Source organism: Cyrtonyx montezumae, unplaced genomic scaffold, assembly GCF_038088225.1.
Source record: "Cyrtonyx montezumae isolate F1298 unplaced genomic scaffold, pur_monq_1.0 scaffold_2, whole genome shotgun sequence".
NCBI lineage: Eukaryota > Metazoa > Chordata > Aves > Galliformes > Odontophoridae > Cyrtonyx > Cyrtonyx montezumae.
In genome coordinates this window covers 37,173,352-37,193,989 of record NW_027071936.1, presented here as the reverse complement: position 1 = coordinate 37,193,989, position 20,638 = coordinate 37,173,352, and the positions used below count along the sequence as shown (strand labels likewise).

The 20,638-nt window shown below is 41.0% G+C and overlaps 1 protein-coding gene across 1 annotated transcript in view; it reads left to right on the top strand.

The window, feature by feature from the left end:
• The window catches only part of UNC5C (unc-5 netrin receptor C), a 232,256-nt gene that overhangs the window by 199,961 nt on the left and 11,657 nt on the right, over positions 1–20,638 (top strand). The window contains exons 8-10 of the mRNA XM_065736903.1: positions 8,571–8,762; positions 10,802–11,146; positions 14,153–14,240. Of these exons, the coding sequence (XP_065592975.1) occupies positions 8,571–8,762; positions 10,802–11,146; positions 14,153–14,240 (625 nt within the window). The remainder of the gene's footprint in view (positions 1–8,570; positions 8,763–10,801; positions 11,147–14,152; positions 14,241–20,638) is intronic.

Below are 20,638 nucleotides of genomic sequence, written 5' to 3'. Positions count from 1 at the left end.
CCACCCCATGTAGATGACATGTATGTTTAAACTAAGGCAAGACCTTTCTAACAGTGTTAGCAAAAGTCAGGAATCTAATTTAAAATGGAAACACAGTTTCAATCTTAATTATAGAATATCACACTCTTGTTCAAGGACAGAAATGAGAGAGACTCCTCATTTAACCTATACACTCAGGAAAGATCTGAGATAATATCCAAGTAAATAATCAGTCACAAAACCTCGAGCTTCTTGTTTATTAGCCCACCCTGAACTTGCCAATAATTAGTCCTTTAGCTGGAAAATAAATTACTATGCATTATCTCCAGGATGCCTGATATCATATCTGACCTTCGGCATCCTTACTGCAGAATTGAAGGTCTGTCTTTAGAAGAGCAAATATAAGAAGCCAGACACATTTTGCCTGAGATATTTTTGCAGCTCTAGGAACTTTATTATGTGCTTTCCACCACCCTTCCCCCCTCTTTTTTTAATCCACCATAATTTAGAAATGATGTTTTCTTGTTTATGTGCTGGAGTTTCTGTGGAATAGCAGGGGAGAGAAACAATTAACAGCAATTGCAATCCAAGGATTATTGTTAATATTTCTTCTCCATTAAAACTGTATTAGAAACATGTTAAGCAAGCATGGAGGTTTAGTCCTAAACAGTGGGAATATGGGATTTACTTTGAGGTTATATTTGCACCCTTAACTGTGCTCCCTCACAGGAACTACTAGCAGTTTGTGCAGTCATGGCATATGGGTATTGGGACTTGCAGGGAGAAATTCAGAACTCCTTACATGTCAATTTAAGTCTTCTAATTTCCTTCTCCTTATATAAGTGTCTGCTTTTCCATCTCAGGGAATATATGGAGACCTATGTAGTTGCATCTGAGTTAACATCATCTCTTGAAAGCTTTGAGCATTTTCACGCTGTGTTTATCATAAAGAATTCGCTCTAAAAACAACAAAGAAACTCTGCAAGGAATTCTGAGCATCTGAAGCCAGGGAAAGAGGAAAATACTGAATTATCACTGAAAGATCTCATCTTCAGAATTAAGAACAGAACTAATCAGGTGCCTGTTATTTGGGACTGGCATGGGATTTTTTTTTTTAAATTAAAAAAAAAAATTAACAGCTTGCTAGCCTTGAGTTATTACGTATTAGAATTCATCTAGCATATGTATATACCTACATACAGTAGAGAGCAAATAATTGTTCCTGTGAACTCCCATATCACTATGCATCGCCTGCCTACTTTAAATCATCATGAACTGCTTCCTTCAAATTTTAGACCTCTTCATTTGAGAATTAGTCTTTATTCATCTTTCACAGCTCTGTGGTTCAGAGCCTGTTGCCACCAAGAGGTTATTACAACTTCACTGTCACTACACTGGATAAAACCATCAAAGTAGAGAAAGAAAGGCAGCAGTTGAATGAATGCCCTCTTCTTTTCTTATATGCAGTTTAAGGGCATTGACTTTGGAACCAAAAGGGGAAAATGGGCTGTTACTGTATATTATGCTCAACCTGTCATGTTCATTGCAACAGGATGATATGGGGGCACATCATGTGGCTAGGCTTTCAAAAGGGCCACACAATTACGTGACCCTAGCTCCTTTTAAAAGCACTATGCAGAGGAGAAAGTAAAGAGGATTTATAGATTAGAAGCAAGTGATGCCAGATTAAAATATTATGCATTAAAGAAACAAGCAGTTATGATGTACTTTATGCAATCTTCACTTTATTAAATGCGTGTGCATGTCTCAAAATCTCACTAACCTTGATACAATCTCAAAATGTGTACCATTAGCTGTGACCTCAGCAGCTAATGGCATAAAGCAGTTTCTTTGTAGGGTAATTGTAAATGTTTTTGTAAATATGACCTAAACTGGATACGCCTAAGTGTCAGTGTGCCCTGAAAGATCACCTTCAGCTGTTCCACCATCTTATGTAGTTACCTCCAGGGAAGATAAAAGTAGTGACACAGGCAGCTGGAGAAAATACAAGTGGAAAAGGCTTTTTTTTTCTCCTTCCTTTCTTATGTTGATATTTTATTTTCTGCAAGAAACAGAATAAAGCATTTTCATAATCTGATAAAAAATTGAAACAATAATACAAATTTAGCATGACTAGAAAGCTAGTAAAATATATTAGGGACCAAAAAGGGGAGGCAGTTAGAAAATTCCCTCTGCGTGAAGCCATAACCTGTTGTACACGAGGAAGAAAGTTGTCTTTAAAATAAGCTAGGCCACTGTCCAAGGGCTTTCCAGGTAAAGTCAGACACAGGATTTCAGGATGCCCATGGTCATGATACTGAATTCCCGCTTTGTATAGTATGCATTTATATATATGCACATTAATATTTTGAGAGGTATATTCATCCCTGGAGAGAGAAGGCAGAAATAGCTTAGAGAGGTTGTTTTAGTGACTATTTGATGACAATCTGTTTCAAATTCTGTCTCAGAGGAGGTAGCACCATAATCTCTGCACAATTTTTATCTGTCATAGACCTGAGGTTTTTCATTCCTACCCCATCCCTTGGCAGACAGGGTCTTCTCCTGTGGCAAACTGCAGCAGATGAATTCTTGCTGTAAAAAGAGATGTTCTGCTATGTTGTATCTAACCACCTAAGCCAGGTGATCATAGATTCAGATATTCTGAAGACCGTTCAACCCTAGTGACATGCCTTTGAGTCTCCTGCGGTTATTGACACAAATGGATTTCCAGAAGGTCAGAGCAAGGCATGTGGGACCAGAATGCTTCGGCTGGGCTCACAATGGTTAGGGATCATTTGTGTTTGCAAACAGCACCAAACTAATTAAATGAGCTTCAAAATCTATTTAGTTAAATGGACTCAATTTCCCAAATCAGTGTAAGTGTGACTGGTGCAGAAATTGAGTTAAGCTAAATTGATAAAAAGCCTGCTGAAGTCTTTCAGTGTACCAATGTCAGACTGCTTTTTCTTTCCATGTCCTGTGACCTTTGACCTGTTCACCCTTTCAGCATGTTACATCAGTATAAAGGTGCTTAAATTGCTGTAGATGTTCTTTATAGAAAGAGAATAGCCAATCCCTGGGGAATGCGTCTTTATAATGACATAGTTCCATTTATACAAAGCTTTTGTGCCTATGTAATTACTAGAGTTAAAAAAGCCCACCTTTAACACTTAATAGAAGCACTTCTACAAGGACAAAAAAAATATGTATTTTCAAGCTTGAAGTGGAATATAAAGTAGAATGCATGGAGAAACATCAACTTAATTAAAGACTTTTTCATAAATATATTTAATGTGCAAATACATTGGTGCAATTTCTTTGCATAGCCCAAGCCTCCCACTGGTTCTCCAGATTTGACATACAGTGAGGTACTTGTAAAATGATGGAAATAAATAGCCACTGTTGGTAAGTTGCTTAGATCCTTAAACAGAAGGGACTATGCAAGTGTAAAGAATGTTTATTACTATTTTACTCGTCCAGCAGTAAGCTACACAACAAAATATCAAAAGCTGCTTTGAAAATGTACATTTCTCAACAAGCTGTGGGAAGAAGCTTAAATTATTTTTCACAAAGCAAGAAGCTCACTGTGAAGCCAGCTGTTCCGTGTGTGAGTCAGCAGCCTCAGAAGCCTTCCTAGAGTCAACGCCAACAGCACCTTTCTACATTCACCCTTGTTAAAAAATTTGATGATCCTGGTAGAAGTCCCTGTGGTATTTGCCAAGAATTGCTGTTGATACAGGGAATAAAAATTTAAAAAAAAAAATTATAAAGATGTCTATTGACTGCAGTTACTTTGAAAAGAGGAAGGAAGTCATTCTTCATTATTACAGGTACTAATCCCAGCAGGTTTGCATCATTATCTGTTGAAAATATCCTTTTTCATTGTTTGAAGGTGCAGTCAAAGGGACCGTAATGAAAGCCAACTTTCTAAAGCAGTGCCTGAGCTGTGGTGCTGGGAGCATGGCCATGGAGCAGCCTTCTGTGCAGCCACCACTGCTGCGTGCAGCCTCAAGCTCTCCATTGCTGTGGCAAGGCCCGCTCCCTTTTGGAACACTCTTTCATGTTCAGAGGAGTGCTAAAAATTGTCCTGTTCTAAAAGCTCCTGCCCAAATGGAAAAGGGTGTCTATAACTGCTGTGTTTGAGTCTCCTACATTTATACAAGCACAAATGAAGCTGGCATTTGATGTGATGTTCAATAGATAGCTGGCATTACCCAGCTTGGCTGAGATACTTAATAGCCAACCTGAAGTGAGGAGTCCTCTTGCTTCAGCCAGTGGAGGTCTTATGGCCATCACAGCCCAGCTTGTGCAGTGCTGTCTCCTTGAGCAGAACTTTGCACTTCCCAGTCCTCAGCATGGATGGGCAGTTATCAATCCATGGCCAGTGTGCTCATGCATGACTCTTGACCCTTGGCAAAAAATTGGTATGCCCACAACTAAAAGCTCAGTATGGCATCTTATCCCCTTAGCCTTTCCACCTCATCCCTTCCTTTCTTCTATAGGGAGCACATGTTTTTCCAGCTGCCAGGGTTTGCTCAGAAAGAGTTTCCGCTTGGTTCACTAGTGGCACACACAGGAGGATAAAATCAAATGCCCTTTGCAAAGTGTGTCTGCTTGTAAGAGTAGTGGAAGCAAAAATTTCCCTCGTCTTTTCCTCCTCTTTGTAATTGGTATGCTTTGAATACATACGCAGAGGATCTCTGGTGAAGGAAATGGTGTCAGTCTTTGGCAGCTGCAAGGCTGCTTTCTGCGGTTATCAGTATAAGAATCAATGCAAAATATTTAGAGGCAAAAAAGTATTTGGACAAACAGGGTCTACAAAGAGGTTACTATTTCTTTTAGTGTATTTTGAGACCGCAGTTGGTAAACTTTTTACTAAGACTTGAACTTGGATTTCTGTTTTGCTGGGAATAGAGAAGGCTGTCAGTAAACTGACATCTAATCCAGGCAGTGCCATTTTTTGAGCCCTCCGAGAGGCAGATATCAAATCACAAATTCCTGCTGCACAGGAATGGCACACGGCCTCAAATGCCAAACCTAGCAGCTGAAAAGCAACTGAAGGAATGGGGAATGGCCTTTCTGCCTCTGTATGAATGAATGCAAACTCTGCTTAAGTTCCAGTGATGCAGACCTGTTCGGGTGTGCTGCTCTATGCCTGCTCCCCCAGAAATATGCAATGGGGCACAGAAAAAGCAGGGATTTCCCAGCAGATTTGAGTATGAGGCTGAGGAGCATTTGGAGAAGCAGCCAGCGTAAGTTCAGTCTTGTTCTTGTACCTTGCATTTCTGTTGGATGCCTCCTGGCCTCCAGGGACATCTTGCTGTAGGAAATATTGGCCATAAGGTTATAGCTGAAACAGCTGGAATTTAGGTGAACTAAATATGCACCCTGGCATTCACCTGGGGAGTAATTGGGAAGTAACCTGCTCACTGTAAATTCATGCTCCAACTTGCTGAGCACTCACTCAAGCCCTCAGAAGTTGCCTGCCTGACTTTTTATGGCCAGTGCCTCGAGCACTCTGGTAGAAGTGGGGAGCAGTTATTACAAAAGATTGAGTGTGCATGCTGAGAGTACACATAGGTGAGCTTGCCTCAACAGACAAAATAAATGAGTGTGAGAGCATAATATTTCTAAAAGCAATTGTAAGGCTGGAATCATTGCGGTGAAATAAAGTTTTAAGCAGATATTACATGCGGTATAGTCTATCCCATAATGCCTCAGAAAAAAACACCATCATCAGAAAGCAGCTCTTCTTGCTCTGGTATTTTAGTTGAGGTAGCATTTATGTGATAGTTAATGTCTGGAAACTTTGTGGGGAGGTATGTCTATATCTGCAATTGGGACAGATTGTATCTCCATTAGCAAGAAGCGCAACCAAGCAGGATGAGATACATAAAGCACAACAGATGCTGAGCACCCATCACAGCATTTCTGAGAGCTGAAGGTTATTACTCTGATCTTCCTGTAATGTGGTCCTGCGCGTTAGGCACACACCAGGAGTCCAGTTTTGTTTCAGCTGCAGGAGCCCAGGGCTGTGCAAGCTCCTCACAGTGTGACCCGAGATATGGGAGAGGTGGAGAGAGCGGTGGAATTCCCTTCAAATGGAGGGAGACCCTCTCCCTGGCACCCACTCTGATTCCACCCATGGCAGTGACTACCTCGCTTACCCTCGGTTTGTCATTTCCTTCTGCAGCAGGATGGGACTCAGAGCCTTTCCCTTGCACCCCATGTGAATGGAGGGGAGCAGAGAGATACTCAGCAACTTCACTGTTCCCCTGTAAAGCCAAACAGCCTCAGTGTGCTTCGCTGTGCAAGCTGCAGAAAGAAGAGACTAAAGAAACGATCCCTCTTATTTAGCCGTTCCAAACTATAACTGTAAATTGTGTTATCATTTTGTCGATATACAGGGCTTGCAAAGATTTCAAATAAATAATGCTATGACCCCAGGGGCCTTATTGATTTTTTAATAATTTTGAAGAGAAGCCACTCAGTTTCCTGTTTGCTGACAAATTCTTTGCTCTCTGAGGAATTCTTATTGAACGCGTATTAAAGACAGGATAAAATAATTCCATGGAAATACAGAAAGAGGGCTTTCTGCATGGACTCTGCTCAGCAAATGGGTATTTAACCTCTGACCAGTGACGACAGGTCTCTTTTAGCTCTATTAGATCAACAGCAAGCTACTATAATTAAATAAAAAAACTGTTTAGAGCCTCACCAAACATGTTCTGGGAATTAAAGCATATGGCAGGGATAGGGAAAAAAGACTTTCCGTATGCTAATGACCCTTGATGTCTGAAATAAATTAGATCCATTAGAGTTTATGCTCAATAAAAGAAAGACTTTAAGCACTCCAAAGTTAGTGACTCGAGACCGATTTTGGCTTAGAAATTCAATCTGCCTACTTAGTAATTCTTAGTAAGGCTCTGGAGGAGACAGAGGATGCAAAATCATAATTCTGCGCTGTATCAGAATTCTAAAATGCCATCAATTTCTTTTCCTTTTTTCTTTTTTAATTAAACCATTTTTCATGCTTCCCTTTTTTGTTCTCCTCATTAATTTGATTTTGTTTCCATTTTTGTTTAATTTCTTTCTTTTTAAGGTTTCATTTATCCTATTTCAACTGAGCAGAGAACCCAGAATGAATATGGATTTTCTTGTAAGTTCAATGTTTCATTTTATGTTCCTGGATATTAATGCAATGCTGTTCCTTGGGTCAAGCTTTAGTGTTGTGCCAGCTCTGTGTGCCTAGGCAAAAAGGGATTGGGCAAACGAAGCTGCCTGCTTGACAGCAGTTTCCCTCTCAGTGGGTCAACATGGGCTGACTGCAGCCTTTCTACTTAGGGAAAATGGGAGAAGAAGCTGCATCAAAGGCAGAAAACGGAGAGAATGAACCTTCTCTCTCATTAGTGTTTCTTTAGCAATTGGAGGAAATGTGGTGGAGGCATAACTTTGCGTTCAGCTGTAACTCAGAGATCTGCATCCTGAACCGCTGGGGATATACGTCCTGCTGTTTTGAGGCTTGCACGTTGAAAGTTTCGTAGCCAGGGGCTGATGGACTTTGATCAGTCCTTTTCAACATCTGCCAACTCTCACCTCTGTGCTGGAGGGCAGCTTAGCTTAAATGACTAAAAGGTGGGGGGAAAAAAATGAAATAAAAATGATTTCACATGTTTAAATTAATGAAAATGGGCTGCTAAAAATGTCTGATTTGATTTTGCATTTTCTTTTTTTTCATTGTCTCTGCTACTGGGATTTTTCACTGCATAGAAACACATCAAATTTTGATCATGCATTCAGACCTTTTGGAAAAAAATGTCTAGTTGATAATGATGCTAGAGATTACCCTGGAATTAGTGCTGAAGATATGGTATAAGCAGCTAGTAGAAATATCAGAGTCATTTTCTCACAAGACAGCTGTAATAAATCTGGGTTCTTTTTAGCAAATTACCACATTATTTCTCGTGCTTGCTTTAGCTTTTATCCAAATATGTATATGTTAAAGCCAGCAATGAGAATTCAGTGTCTGATTCTTTGCTTTCCTAGACATTTTTTAAAGGAAAAAGGGTAGAAAAGAAAATAGCTTGACACCTCATAGGTCAGAAATCCCAAATGCATTCTACAGGCATTCTGTAGAAATTGGACTTTTTGTGTTTGGTGGGTTTTTTTCATAATTAAAAAAATAAAGCTTCTGAAGTTTAAAAACATACAACATGATCTTCACTAATAGGTAAATCACTAAATACTAATATCATGATGCTATATCACTAAGAATACTGTTTTAGTTCATAGGGTGAATTTGCTTCATGAGACAAGCTGTTTAATGAGCATTCTGTTTAGTGCTTCACTGCCTGGGTGCTAGATAGATGAATAAGTAGATAGGTAAAGAAATAGAACATGGTTAAGGAGAAAACAGAGATCATTTCCCATAAAAAGGGCATAGACCTGTTATATAGCTTTAGAAATGGATTTTAAATTAACCTATAAAAAGGTAGTAAATATCTGCAGGAAACAGGATAGTAAGAATGTATTTTCTCAAAAGACTCTATAAGGATCACATTTCTTCAAGGTTCTTGCCTCTCTTCCTCTAGCTGCACCTGACTCGGATGATGTTGCCCTCTACGTGGGGATTGTCATTGCCGTGATCGTGTGCCTGGCTATTTCTGTGGTTGTGGCCCTGTTCATCTATCGCAAGAACCACCGTGACTTTGAGTCAGATATTATCGACTCGTCGGCACTAAATGGGGGATTTCAACCTGTTAACATCAAGGCTGCAAGGCAAGGTTAGTTGTCACTTCACTCTGTGTTGACCAATTCAGGGGGATACTGTAAGGATATGGTCTCTTGGACTGTATGAATGATATCTGTAGGATGCCTGTTGGCTCTTCCTAAAAGAGAGAAAGATTATATCCATTTGCTCCTGATGGTCAAGCGCTAAAAACCCGCAATAGCCTTTTTCAGGTGTGCTCGGGAACATGCAACAGAGGAATTCAACTTCTAAAGGAGAACAATAATGTGAGAGTGAAACAGACATTTATAAAAACACAAGTCCTGCTCAAATTTACATCAAAGGCAAAGCTATGAAAGAAACAAGGGAGGCAGGATTCATCACAGGAACAATATTACAGTACAATAATTCCATCACATCTGCCTCTCTTTTACTTCACTAATAGCCTCTTTTACTGTGCCCTGTCTAACATGCATAAATAGTGCATATTTTAAGAGGTACTGTACCTTCAGTGGAGAATGTAGAATAAGTAGTTGTGGTGTAATATCATTTAATAATGAACATTTTTATTACCAGTACATAATAGTTTGATAATTTCCATACTTCAGTGGCCAGGAAACAAACACTCATACGCTAAGGCTGGTTCTTTCAAGACCCACATTTAAGCTGAAGTGTTCTTTTCTTCAAATATGTGTTTATTAAAAGTAAATCAAAGTAAAGAGTTGAGATTACAAGAGAGTTGTTATGAGGAAGGTCAGCAGAAGTGTCATGCTCTGTAGGATGCAGGTACTTGTTCTACACTGCTTGGGAGTTGCAGGCATGAGGACTTCATAGCTTTGTTCTTTCTGCTATTTCAAAAATTCTGTTTTTATGCCAGTGTGATAAATTCCTTAATGAATCTCTTAGCATTTAAGGTAGGAGTATTATTAATACTATTAGATCTATTGAGCATGGAAAATATCTTGCCATGAGGCTTAAGCATACCACACTTGAAATCAGAGCACAGCCTGGAAAATAATGCCAGTGAAAAATCCTTAGGGCAGAAATGTGCTGTAATTTTGTATAACAGTTAGATTCCAGAGCAGTTCAGGGGATACAAGCCCTTGGCTGATACAGCTGCCTGGAAAAGGATATGAAGATCAGTTTGCAAGTACCTAGAGTTCAGTGTGAGCAGAACAGAATGCAAAACCAAATAATTAAAACCTGGACAGGCTGGAGAGCTGGACACAAAGGAACCAGATAAGGTTTAACAAGAGCAAGTGTGGAGTCTTGCACCAAGGGAGAAACGACTACATACACCAGTACAGGTTTTGGGATGACCTGCTTGACCTGCTGGAGAGGAGCTCTGAGGAGAGGATCCTGGGTGTCCTGCTGGATAACAGGTTGCCCATGAGCCAGCAGTGTGCCCTGGTGGCCAAGAAGACCAATGGAATCCTGGGGTGCATTAAAAGAGCATGGCCAGCAGGTTGAGGGGGGTGATCCTCCCCCTCTACTCTGCCCTGGTCAGCCTCACCTGGAGTAGCGTGTCCAGTTCTCCCCAGTACAAATAAAGACAGGGATCTCTTCAAAAGAGTCCAGGAGGGGGCTGCGAAGATGATAAAGGGCCTGGAACACATCCCTTATGAGAAAAGGCTGAGAGACCTGGGTATGTTCAGCCTTGAAAAAAGAATGCTCAGAGGGGATGTGAACCGTGTCTATAAATATCTAAGGAGCGGGAGGCAAAGGGACGAGGCTGAACTCTTCTCTGCAGTGTGTGGTGATAGGACAAGGTGAAATGGCCACAAACTGAAGCATAGGAAATTCTGCACAAATGTGCATGGGAACTTCTTCACAGTGAAAGTGACAGAGTACTGGCACAGCTGCCCAGAGAGGTGGTGGAGTCTCCTTTTCTGGAGATGTCCAAGACCCACCTGGACGCCTACCTGTGCGACCTGGGCTAGGGAGCTGCTCTGGCAGGGGGGTTGGACTAGATGATCTCTAGAGATCTCTTCCAACCCCTACGATTCTGTGATTCTGTGATTAAGCAGAAGAAAGTAATCGGATTAGAAAAATAGTCATAAGCAATATGGTTCTTCTATCTCATTTCCAATCCAGACCTCCTGGCAGTGCCACCGGACCTCACTTCTGCTGCAGCCATGTACAGGGGTCCTGTGTATGCCTTGCATGATGTCTCTGATAAAATCCCAATGACCAATTCTCCAATCCTGGACCCACTGCCCAATCTGAAGATCAAAGTCTATAACACCTCTGGAGCAGTCACCCCCCAGGATGAACTCTCTGACTTCTCCTCCAAGCTGTCCCCACAGATTACCCAGTCACTGTTAGAGAATGAGACTTTGAATGTGAAGAACCAAAGCCTTGCACGGCAAACAGACCCATCGTGCACTGTATTTGGGACCTTCAACTCCTTAGGGGGCCACCTAGTAATTCCCAATTCAGGTAAGTGCTAACCATATTTCAAGGGTTTAAGTGGAGTTAGCTTTCTTCTATGCCAGAGAAAAACAAGGTTGCTCCAGGGAGTTTGCCTTCTTATTGTTCAGAGCAAAAAGGTGTGTTTTACCCAATCAGGTTAACTAAAATATTTCAAGGTTTACTTTTCCAAAATTCTGGCTGCTATTTTAACATAGTGTTACAGGACTTTCACCCCTTTCTGAGGTATGTTATACTTCAGAGTTTCTCCATATGAAGTGTGGTTCAGCATCCTTGACCTTTTTCTTTCATTGAGCTCTAGATAAAGGACTACAAGCCAGAAAGCCTCAATCTTATCATCACACATAAAGAAAACAACTTAATTAAAAAATAAATCAGTTGTTCCACTTCCAATTCGTTGCAGACTGTGCGGTACTGCAATAGGACAGCAGAATGCTGATTTTTAGAAGGCTTTTTTTCTGCACATAGTACATAGTCAAGGAAAAAAAAGCCTAAGAGCATCATGTCCGTACCTCTCTCCTTGTTATATATGGTTTTGATTTTATTTTTTTAATAGGAAAGGGGAGAACCAAGTGTTGAAGTGCTCCCAGTCTTTCTTATATGTTAAGAGGCCAAGCTGCTGGGTAGCCCCGGGAGAACTTGGCTCTCACAACTGGGTTTTTGAGGAAAGACACACTTCAATTTAGTTCCTACATGAAATGTTTTCATTCAAACTTTGACACCTAGATGCTTCCATGGGAAACCATACAGCTCAAGGTCTCACAGCTTCCAACTTAGTATCTTGTGTTCAGCTCTTGGTCATTTTACAGCACAGTGCCCAACCGAAGAAAAAACTACCTAACTGCCAAAGGTTTATGGGTCGGTTTGGCCCAGTTCCATGACTAATGGGGTGGGGGACTCATAGACTCATACCTCAGGAAAGGGGAAGGGGGGAAAGGAAGAGGGTAGGGAGATAGGCTTAAAAACAAAACAGCGGCAATGATCTGAGGAGGAAAAATAATTTACTAAATAAGATATTAGAATGCAAAATAACACTATATAATACATTATAATTGGAATTTAAGCTAATAAATCAAAGAGTGAGGGAGAGTGTCCAAAACCGAAGGCCATACTCCAAAGCTGAAGGTGAGATGGCAGGAAGGACAAACTGAAACCAGCTGCAAAAAGGATGCAGGCTCAGGACTTGCATGCAGTTTTATCTTTCCCTCTGAGTGGAAAATGGGAATGCAGAGTTCTCTGGGTTATGTAGTTCTCTTCTGAGAACTAGGTACCTGGAAATTCATCAGTCCATGGAACTGGAGCATTAACGCTTTAACTCCTGGTGCCTTACATGATGTTATGATGTGGAATAGCAATAAAAAATCATAAAACCATGACACTAACCTAGTCTCCTGCTCCTTTGCTAGGTCCTTTTTTGTCCATTGGTGTTATGGAGAAAGCAAATCATCTGATTGGCTTAGGACTAGTTTGTTCCTTCCAGGATACAGACCTGTACAAGCCAGCATGCAGACAAAAGTGAGCCATAAGCAATAGCTCTCATCTTTGAGGAACAGTGTCTCTTTTTCCCATAGAGCCTAAGTGGAAGCTAAACTGCTTAAAGACCTGGTACAGACTGATGAACAATGTTGCTGTACAATCCTAGACTTCACAGTTCTCTAAGCTGCAGGGTAGGCATAATAGTTGGGTTTCTTATGCAATGGTGGTGAATGGTTCAGGAAAGTAATATTTAATTCACATATATCAATATCAATTTGTAAAAATAAAATAAATGCTTATTTATTACTGTAATCTCTTCAAAATTATTAAAACAAGTTTTGTAAGATATATCAATCTGTCTACCACTCCTGCATATGCCTCTGTGCTGCTTCTAGATGTATGCATGTATATCGTCCTAGCAAGATGATCAAAGTCCTTCATGTACCCTACACCTGTCTTTACATCTGAGAACATTCACAGGGAGGTTGTAACAGTGCTGTAAAGAAACAAGTCAGAATACCTTAATGGAAAACACTCTCATAGCTAATCCCTCACCTTCAAAGACAGGTGTGTAACTGACTCCCAGTACAACCCCAGTACAGGGGAAGTTTCCAGTGTAACCAAATGATGTACACTGAAAAGAGACAGGGACATAAAGGATTTTGTAATACCTCTGTTGTGTGAATGCATATATGCAAATAATTTGCCTATATGTTTGTATTCAGCTACTTAGTCATAGCTGAATTCAAACACCTACCAGTGATTCCCCACTAGCCCACATCTGCACAGACAGCTGGCAGAGCTGTGTCCAGCAGCGTGCCAGAGAGCTCCTGAGCCATGTTTGCCATGCAAGGACATGAACTCTGGTTCCTGGGGAGTTCCTTGCAATGTAAGAGCAGAATTTTGCAATTGATCAGCCCTGAAAAGGGCACAGCATGTATTTGCACACATTTTTCAAGGTTGGATATCCAAATTTTGAGCTACTCCACAGAAGCAGTCACATTCAAAATACCAAGAAGCCCCATTTCGTCTCCCTGGTAGTCTTAATTAGAAGCTGAGTGCATTAACAGACAGGATGCCAGTTTCAGAGCCCATCTTTCAAGAAACAACTAGATCTTGGTGCTTCCTGGGACAGTACTCCACTGCCTTCCTTACCCGCTTTTAATTAAATAGGAATTGCTTAGGGAGATATGTCCTGTTACAGCTGTTGGAAAATTTACCCAGAGTTGTTCCCTTTCCATTATTTTACAAGATAAGAAACAGTGTAACCATCTGTTTGCTCTTTAAATAAAATAAAAGGGAAGGGAAGAAAACCCTCTTCCGCGCTGCAGCATTTCTGTGCTGAGGCACAAGAGGTGCCAGGGCTGCAGTAAATACTTCATCTCCAGATTTGCTAAACTCATGTAGAGCCCTCTTGTGAGACTTGGTGAAAATCTAGCCTTGCAGGTGTCACCTACTGCTTCTCCTGTTGCTCTTCTTCACGGGCTCACCTGGCTTTTTCTTTCTCCATGTTATATTTTTGTCTCTTCTGTGCTGCAGGAGTGAGCTTGCTGATACCAGCAGGGGCTGTTCCCCAAGGAAGAGTCTATGAAATGTATGTGACAGTCCACAGGAAGGAGAGCATGAGGTAAATTTTATTTGCTTTGTGCCTTTATTTGAGTGCATTAAGGAAGGGGAAGAGGGTGTGGAAGAAAATGCAGTAACTACAGGCCTGTGATAATATGTTTACACAAAGCCAACTGGGTTGAAGTTATTTGATGACTTGGAGGTAAACCTGAGCAAAGATGATGATAAACTGTATCACAAAACTAGCTCAGATTTTTGCTTTCCTAATGAAGGGCTGCATTCTGCAGCAATCTCTCAAGCTGAAAGACGCTGAATCAAAGCCAGAAGCACAGAAAGTAAGCCAGCATGAGTCCAGTGCAGCAAAGAAGGTGTGAGGTAATGTCCTAATAAAGACCTGTGCCGTAAGGGAGAGAACAGAGGAGCAGGGTGAAATATCAGCCCCGCAGAGAGGCAGGTGTCTCACCACCTGCTTTGCAAAACCTTCTCTCCCATTGTAAGGAAGGTGAATTTGTATTATACCATTTATGGACTTGACTGGTTCATGCAGTGATGAGGACAGAGCCACCAGTGTTTGCTGTCCTCTACCACTCCTTGTCCCAGGCACTCCATGCTATGGGCAACCCAGGGCCAGCAACTAGTTGATCCTTTTTCTGCTTGCTGACCTCTGTATGCACACGTGGCTGATTCATATTCTTGGACACAGTGTCTCTTGAGTGATCTGGCAGCCTTGGCATAAAAATAAAAAAGAGTTTCCATTAGGATCAAGCTACCATTTGAGGCAATTTAGCAAAAACCTAATGAAAAAGAAGGTGAGATCTTAGTCTGTAGAATGGGCTCATGAACAAAGCCTGAATAACAAATGGAAAACTAAGCAACCATTACACGATACTTTTCCTCTTTGTCCTCACTCCCCATAACTAGATACATTTCTTTGGCTCAGCCGTTTAATGGCTTTTGTAATGTGCTAAGCCACATCTGTTTATACACTGTGTGATATTGAACACTATTCTTTAGCTTGGTAGTCTTTTACCCATGCTAAAATAATCTGCTTAAGGAAGAAATAAGTAACACACCCCCCTTGCACTTTTGCATACATTATTCATGTCATGCTCTTTGAAAATAGCTAATTGCAGCTACAGAAGAAGTGTCTCTGTTCATATTTAATATTGATTGTATTCCTATTACTTTTGGCTATGTTTTAAAGAAGCTTACAAACAGTATTGAAAAAGAGGAAGGGAAAGAATACTGAAAATCAGAGGGCTTGGAAAGAAAAAAAAAAAAAGTTTCATTCCCAGCAGGAGCTGTGCATGCAATTATTTTATTTCCAGCTAGCTATGGAGGGAATCCCTGCCTCCTTATTCATCCAACTTTAGACAACCAGTACTGCATGCTAGCCTAATTTATTGGCTTCAAAGATCATAAATCCTTCTCTGTGTACTTTATGATATCTGTTACTCAGCAGGTCACGCAGGGTGTAAAAGGATTGGTCAACCTGTGTTGGGAAATGCATGCTTGGTGCTATCCACCAAACTGAGTATGCATGCTGTACTACCTCTGCAAAAATATGAGAAGGTGTGAACCGTCACCTGAAATGAAGATTCTGTGAAGTGAGCAGAGAGCTGGCTGCTATGGCCATAGGTCATCCCTTTGTGGTGATCCTAAGCATATGAGTCCAAATCCTTGAGGTTTTTGTATAACAGATTTTCAGCTGCCCATCCAGAATACTATGGAAACCACCTCTTCATACCCATGGAAACCAACTACATCTCTGACATTTAAAACAGCTCTCATTCAGGTCACTCTGAAGTGAACAGTTGCCAAAAATTCCTTAAACACAGTGGGATTGTAATGCCTTCCCCTATTACCTATTCCCCTTCCCCAGGTGCCCATGGGCAGAAAGTGCTGACTGGCACCAGCACCCAGCTGCTTCTGTGGCACTGTGCTGCCAAACACTTTTACTTCCCTTTCTACCACAGAACTGCAATTCTACACTTCTTTCTGCCTGTATAGGCCACAGATGTTGCTTCCTATAATTGGAGTCATATGGGTACCACAAGTTAGCGTGTGGAGTAAATTATTTTTTAAATCTGTTACCGTGCTCTCACAGCACTCCAGCGGAGAGTGATAGTCCACAGTGAGAACTCACTGCAGACATTTGCTTTTGTGGCCAAGCAGTAACTGGAGTGTGTTCAATAAAATCTTGTGAGAGCTGATATTTATTTTCATGTGCACTGTGTAAATGTGCATGGATTGAAGAACCCTATTGTGCGTTGATATAGTTTGAAAGGGCACAGATAGGACACTGTAAAATGGAAGTTATAATCCTCTTGATATACAAACAGCACTGAGGTAAGTATGTGGTCCTCATAGCATTACCCTAAGTAAAGCAAGTAAAACAGCAAAGAGGCTCACCATCACAGATCACAAGCAGATCTTCAGCAACTTAAGATTTAGCTCATACTTTGTGGAAATACAAAACAACTTCTGAGCAGTCAAGCTGAAACAGGAAATCTGTTATCACTCAGAGTCCTCCAAATTCTCCTTCCTTTGTTTTCCTAATCCATTTCCCCAGTTAAGTCTCTAAAACCTCTACTACAGAAATTTGAGAGATTTCCCAACCCAGTAACATCACACTTTGTGTTGCCTTGCAGATTGGTTAGGAAAGCTTTCCGAGACACTATATTTATTCTATTTTGTATCTGCAGCAGAAATGCTAAATCATGGGCTAAAACAGTGATTGAGCACCTGGTGGGAAGGCAGGGCCTACCCAGGGGAGCTCAGGTGTATGCAGTGCATCTGAGTGACTGGAAGGGGTGAAGCCAGGATATACCCCTTCCCAGACCTCATTGAAGGGTTGACAGTGGAGGTAAGGGTATCTTACTGGAGATCTTTCCCTATCAGAGGCCTTCAGAAGGTGAGCTATCAGAAGTTTCTGTCTTTTGCTCCCAGAATCAAAACTAATCTTTGTCAGTAACTGTACTTGTTCTCCCTGAGGAAGTGTCATCAAATCTGAGATCTGCGAGAAGTGATCCCTTCTCAAGCTGTAAAATAATCACATTGTTGTGACCACTACCCAGCAAGAGGCTGTTCCCTTGAGTAACTGGAAAAGCCTAGCTCTACACAATTAAGGATTAACTAGCAAGAGATATAAAGCCCCAATTTTCAGGGATTTCTTAACTGCTTCAAGGTAAAGAACGAATGTAGTTCTGTGTTAAATTAGTGGAGCTGTGTGCTTCCTATGGAGACATCTGGCACTGGCCAGTGCTAGACAGGGCCTGGCTCTTGATGGACCACTGTTCTGATCTTGTATGGCAGCTCCTGTCTCCCATGTAGCCCCTACTGAGCTTGCCTAGCTTTAGATGGAACTGTTGTTGCGTGCTCTAATCAGAGGCAGGAACTGCACTGGCAGTAGCACAGTGAAGGACAGTTCTGTATCATCAGGAGATGATGCAAATGAGATTGTGTATTGCCATGCCCAGGGTATGCGATAACCCTGAGGAATTGAGCAAGCATCTCTTCTGAAGTTCTTGCAGGAAGGTACACATATAAACGTATATCTGACTTCCAGACCAGCTGCTGTGAGAGAAGGGTCAGGTGGGCTTCTCAGGATCTGGACCAGTGGCTTCAAAGTGCATATGAAGGACAGACTTCATCCTAAGCCATCTACCTGACCAATAAGCTTGCTTCAGAAGCAGTACCATTTTTTCAGCAGTAAACACCAAGCTTGGTGATGGGAAATAAAAGAAATTGAGATGTCCCATGTCTGCTTCCATTTTGTATCCCAGTTGCATTAGCCGAATTGCTCACAACTCCTGAAGACAATTTCATGAAGTTAAAAAAAAAAAAAAAAAGACCAGAGCAGCAGGAGAATGGGAAGAAAATTTTTCGTATTGTCTTCCTTGGAGGAGACTGAGAGATATAAGATATCTGAAGGGCTAAAGTCAAGTGGATGAGACCAGACTGTTTTTGGTGTTGGCTGGTGGCAGGAAAGGGGCAGTTATTGCTAACTGGAACACGGGGAGCTCCATCTGAACATCAGAAAAAACTTTTTTACTTGAGAGTGACAGAGGACTGGGAAAAGCTACACAGAAAGGTTGTGGAGACTCCTTCACTAGGGATATTAAGAAAAAGAAAAAAAGAAAGGGAAAAGAAAAAAAAAAAAAAAAACGGAACACTTTCTAGTGCACCCTACTGTAGGAAACCTGTTTTATCAGGGGAATTTGACTAGATGATCTCCGGAGGTCCCTGACTCTGTAGGCTAGTGATTCCTTCTGTTGACAGACCTTTGGACAAACCAGGAGGTCATTTGGGAATATTAGATTTGATACTTAAGAGGGAATGTGTTAAAAATAATGACCTTCCAGTGAAAGGAGAATTAAAATGCCTTTTCTCCGACTTACAATGAAGCTGTGTGAAAAGGCTCCCTGCTCCATCCTGAGCTAACTGTTTTCCAGAGAGATGTGGTCCTTGCCTACAACATCTATGCTTGATGCCAAGGAGCCTGCTGAGGAGCAGGGATTTCTCTGGTTGTGCTCACATCTGCTGCCTGACAGCTACCTTAATGAAAACAGTCCGCCTCATTACAGAGAGTCGGTTTCGAATGAGCGATCTCATTAAGAACACAAATTTGATTGTGAAAGGACCGGATGTAGTGAATAGAAGTTTGTTCTTTTTAAATAAACGGTGACTATCCTTGATGAGCAGTGCATGATATGGGACTAGGTCTAAAAATATCTGAAGACTTTTCACTTACTTTTTGTGTCTCTTAATAGTAATGCTAGATGAAATTTAATTCCACTCATGACCAGATCTTTGTAAAATAAAGGCAGCTCTTATAACTGCAGTGAGGTGACTTTGGAGTCATACTATCACAGCTGGAAGCCCAGTCCTATCTGATAACTAGTCCCAAGACTGATAAAGTGAGCACACTTGGATGATTTTTTTGTTTTCTGTTTTTGGATAATGGCCTAATATGCAGTCTTAAATCTGTCTGCTGATAGGTTTTTCTGCTTTAGAGGAGACAAGTCCCTTTCTCTGTACTGTCCCCTGAGTCAGTGTGTGCTGGGTCTGCTGTGATATTTAACAGAAATCACAATTCTTGGTCACTACAGTTGAGGCCAGGATCCTGACTTTGATGGTGCTGCATCACCTGCTACAGGAGAAAGAAAAAAAATGCTCGTAATGAATAGCTGTACAATAACTTGTCTTCAGGGGAACTTACTGTTTACTAATCCCATCAATTAGTGCTGGGTTTACACCTTGAAGCAGGAAGATTAATATCTCTTGTATAATATATCTTGTCTACTGCATCTGTTTTGGTCCTCATTGGCTATAGGAAGGCATAATGCTTTTGTTTTAAGATGGAAATTAAAAACAATGAGAAATAAGAAAAGCTCTGTTGAGATTTGTGCTCCTTTCTTCCTTTCACTTATCACAGGGTGAGTCTCTGCTCTCTGTGGTGCTGCATAGTTTCATTCCTCCAGGTTTCAGGTGTTTATTTCCAGGCTCTCCACACAGTCCCTGAACGCCCTGCTGCCTGCAGTCATGTTAGATCTGGGTAGGAAAGGGAACAGAAGCTCGGAGCACTTTGACACCTTATCCCTTACTGCCTCAGAATTCAGATTTGCTTTTTGTAACCATGTCACATTGCAAGGTGACACCTGCTGTGTTGCAGTAAATTCACCCAAAATCTTTTTCTCTTTTACTGTTTTACCTTGCCACTAAATAGAAGTGTTTGAAATTTGTTTCAGTCAAGAAATGAGAGCTGCTGAATGAATTCTATTTCCCACCAATATTTTTATTCTCTCTGGATCTTTTGCATGGCTTCCCGTCTCTCATTGCACCTCACAATATTGCCTTACATATTGCTGTCTGTAAACTTAATGATCGTGCTGCTATTTACATTGTCTTCTATATTAGAAGCAGAGTAGAAATCTTGCCTCACAGCAATAAGGGAAAGGTTTAGCACCGACTTCAGCAGAGTTGGGATTTCTGCATGAGATGGGCTTTGGAGGCACTGGGACCAGCAGTGTTACCAACTTGGGGAAAAATACTAAACCTTGCTGTTTTTTTGTATTTTATTTCCCATATCCCTCACTAACTGTTCAGTTTGCAGTGCCTCCCAACTTCATCTTCTGTGTCATCGTTTATTCTTGTGCTAATCAGATATAAAATGCTGCAGCGCAAAATCATGCCTTCCATCAGAGTCCTAAAATTTAACAGCTAACAAAATTTTGTCACGGAGCAGTGACTAAACTTAATTTTACTTCAAGACAACTTTCAGCTGTATGATTTATCAGTACTCTATTATTTTAATGACCTTTTGGCTTTTCTTTTTTTTTCAGCTGCTTGCATCAGTGCTCAGATTCTTATTGATTTTAACTCATTTTTCACCTAGAAGGCACTGCATGAAATTTTTACAGCGGTCATGATATATTTTCTCCTATATTCTTTTTGTCT